The sequence below is a fragment of the Hippopotamus amphibius genome, chromosome 15, assembly GCF_030028045.1.
Source record: "Hippopotamus amphibius kiboko isolate mHipAmp2 chromosome 15, mHipAmp2.hap2, whole genome shotgun sequence".
NCBI classification, from domain to species: Eukaryota; Metazoa; Chordata; class Mammalia; order Artiodactyla; family Hippopotamidae; genus Hippopotamus; species Hippopotamus amphibius.
Genome location: NC_080200.1, coordinates 22,091,758 through 22,095,436, shown reverse-complemented (window position 1 = coordinate 22,095,436; position 3,679 = coordinate 22,091,758). Strand labels below are relative to the sequence as shown.

Here is a 3,679-nt window from a genome sequence, read left to right as displayed (position 1 = left end):
GAAAAAAAATTAAATTTTCTTTGGGGGATGGCATTGACCTGATTCTCTTGTCAAAACTCTATTTATACTCTTTCCTAACAGTTTTTCTTCTCTTTTGTTAATGCTGGAGAATAATAATAATAAATAAAATTATGCTGTGAAAAATAGTCATTGGTATCTTTTAGCATGACTAAGCAGCATGATGTTGAACATCTACATAATAGCAATGAGATATACTCTGGACACTTGTTCTTACATGAATAATGTAAACTTTAATATTTTTCTAATGGAATTGGAGAATCAAAATCAGCAAATATATTTTTAAAAATCTGCCCCAGTTCTTTTCTCTAAATGGTTTCCTTAAATTATAAATTCTAGGTGGATTGCTTACTTATATTTTTCAAAATATTTTTGAATAGTGGTGTACCTGCAAATGGCACAATTTTATTTTTGTTATTCAGAGTAACATGGCAGAAAGTTTAGAATTCTTAGGGTACGAAAACTAAAAGTTGGTTTAATGGCACACATAAACTATCCCTTAACCATACTGACCTAACTTCACCATTTAACTAGGTATAGCTAATAATTTTATGGTATATATCTTTAAATATTCTACCTGATCAACAGTACATCACAGGGACCATGAATTCTGTGGCATTAAAGCCTATACACATTTTTCTATTGAGATTTATGATTCAAAACTTCCATAATGTTTTAACACAAATCTCCAGACATTAACCATATTGTTTTCATGCTACATTTAGATGCTTTTTTCATTGTGATACAGAAGATAAGAAGTATAATTTTACCACCATAACTTCTTTGAAATAGTATAAAATATGTTTTACCTATATAAGAAAAGTTTTATTATGGGTATTCACATTTTTTCTACCATAATTTGCACTTATTATCTGGATATTTTGGCACTAAAGCATATGTATACCAAAATATAACCATTGAAAAATGTTTCCCTAAAAAATAAGATGTCCTTTTTTAAATTTTTGCAAGAATACTTAAGATAACTATAGTTTTAAATATGGTATTATGCACTTAAAAATCTGGTAGGTGGGTATATATCATGTTAAGTGTTAGGTAACAATAGTTGTTATGGAAATAAACTCTACAGACATTGAAATGGATATATGACTTTAATATTATTTGTTGACTATTCTTATACAATGTAGGAGAATTGGTGGATGCAATGATTCTATGAACAAACAAAGCCATGATTAGAACAGTTAAAATAATATTTATGAACCAATGCTTTTTCATAGATGCTGAATTCACATTCTTTTGTTTTCTAGAGATAAAGTTTGCTCATGTACCAAGGGCTCACAAAACCTTAAATGACGGCACATAACAGTGTTCATTAAGTTAAAAGTATAGACAATTATTTGTCTTCATAAGGAAACTAATATGGCCCAGGTGGTCTATTGTTAGAGTGACCACCACCCATCCACCAGCATTTGAGCCTCCTGTTGTTGATTTCTTCACCATCCTCTAATGTCTAGGATTTGAAATTCTCAGAGATAAGGCAATGTCATAATCTCCAATAGCCACATTTTATGTACCATCAGGACTGTGGTCTATTAAAACAATCTACCTGAGGATAATGTGCACCCCACTACTTAAACTGATATAACCAGAAAAACAATTTGCTTCTTTAGTTTTTTCATTTGTAAAGTGGATCATTTAGATTATTGTTCTTTCTGATTTATTTCATAAATCAAATAAACTAAATCTTACCAAATACTTATAAAGATGCCAGTTATGTTTTATCCAGTCATTAATTTTTACCTTTTTATTAAGGGGACATTATGATCATGAAAGAAAGAAAAAAATATTATTTCCTGTTCACCTGCCATATTTGAGTCCTTGTTGATTCATTCCAGATCAGAGATAATGAGATATGAATGCAGCAAATCAAACAGTAACAGAATTTATTTTTCTGGGATTTTCTGGTGTTCTATATTTACGGCTTGCATTATTTGTGATGTTTCTCACTGTATATCTGCTCTCCCTCATGGGAAACACACTCATCATTTTCATTGTTCTTATGGATTCGTCACTGCAGACACCGATGTACATTTTCTTAGGAAATTTGTCCTTCTTAGAGATCTGGTACACGACAGCCACAGTGCCTAAATTGCTGGCCACCTGTCTCTCACAGGTTGTTACCATCTCTGTTTCTGGTTGTATAACCCAGTACTACTTTTTTTTCTCCATGGGAGCTACAGAGTGCATCCTGTTGGCAGTGATGGCCTATGATCGGTATGTGGCTATATGCAACCCTCTAAGATACTCCTTCCTCATGAGTCTTCAGGTATGCCTGTGGTTTGCAGCTGGATCTTGGATTGGGGGCTTCATTGCCCCTGTTCTACCTACTGTACTCATATCTTATCTAAATTTTTGTGACTCCCAAAATATCAATCATTTCTTTTGTGCCTCAGAACCAATTTTTAAACTCTCCTGCTCAGATACATTCTTGGTGGAGGCCTTGGGCTACACATGTACTGCTGTTGTGATTCTAAGTTCTTTTCTTCTCACTATGTCCTCCTATGGACATATTGTGGTCACAATAATCAGGATATCTTCCCGGGAGACTCGGAAGAAAACTTTCTCCACCTGTGCCTCACACCTCACTGTGGTCACCATCTATTATGGCACCATTATCTTTGCCTATGTTCGCCCTCCAGCCAAGCACAACGATACGATGGGTAAAGTAGTCTCAGTGTTCTACTGTGTGGTTACCCCACTTTTAAACCCTCTTGTATATACCCTAAGAAACAAAGATGTGAAGAAAGCTTTCAGAAAAGTTCTAGCAAGAAAAAGATTTTTTTTGGCCAGACCTATGCAGCAGATTTGAGAGACTGAATAATATGAACATGCTAGAATGGATTCCCAAAACTCATATGCAAATGGTAAATATTGAAAATTATATTATAAAATTGGTACCACCTAATATGGACTTTTCTGCACTTTACATTCTGATTTGAATTCAACTGAAACCAATATTTGGTAATTAGAGGTTAAGGATACCTCAGTGCAATGCCATAGTAATAAGGAGGTAGATAACACAAAGTTCCTGCCCGCAAGAATTTACAATGCAAAAATTGGCTGGTTGGTCCTGTAAAATAGTTCAGTGGAATTTTTAAAAATTTATACCTTAATAGTAACTATAAGTCAAAGTTTTTTTCTGTTAAATAAGGCAATGTTACTCCATTTGGTTGATGGGCTATTCTATGTATTACTTCTCACTTTAAAATAATTCATTCAATAAACATTTGTTAAACACATATCATGAGACAGGAACTATTTTTAAGCATGAATGTTGATTTAAGTATGGATATAAACATAACAAGAATCTGACTAGAAAAATATCAAGAAAATATTAGATAATTTTTTTGTATTTTTATAAAATGTTTTATATTTTCTAAATTATTCAAAAAGACAATCATTTCAGCATGAACTAATTCATTTCAGAGAGATAGAGGAAGAAAAGGAAAAATGGGTAGAAAATGTTACTATGTTCATCTTCCTATATCAATGAAGATGCCTTACAATTTTTAATAATTTTGGTAAAGTTTACTAACAAAAAGATGATAGGAGTACTGGAAGAACTAAATTCTATCACAGATATTTTAGGACAAGTGGTCTCTACCTGGTTGCCTCTTGCTTGCCTTGTCTTGCACTTCAGTTT

At 32.7% G+C, this 3,679-nt stretch overlaps 1 protein-coding gene across 1 annotated transcript; it reads left to right on the top strand.

The window, feature by feature from the left end:
* Nucleotides 1-1,888: 1,888 nt before the first annotated feature.
* LOC130836115 (olfactory receptor 5F1-like) lies at nt 1,889-2,845 on the top strand. The gene has a single exon (XM_057708085.1). It carries the CDS (start codon nt 1,889-1,891, stop codon nt 2,843-2,845), a length of 957 nt encoding a protein of 318 aa, XP_057564068.1.
* The last annotated feature ends 834 nt before the right edge of the window (nt 2,846-3,679 follow it).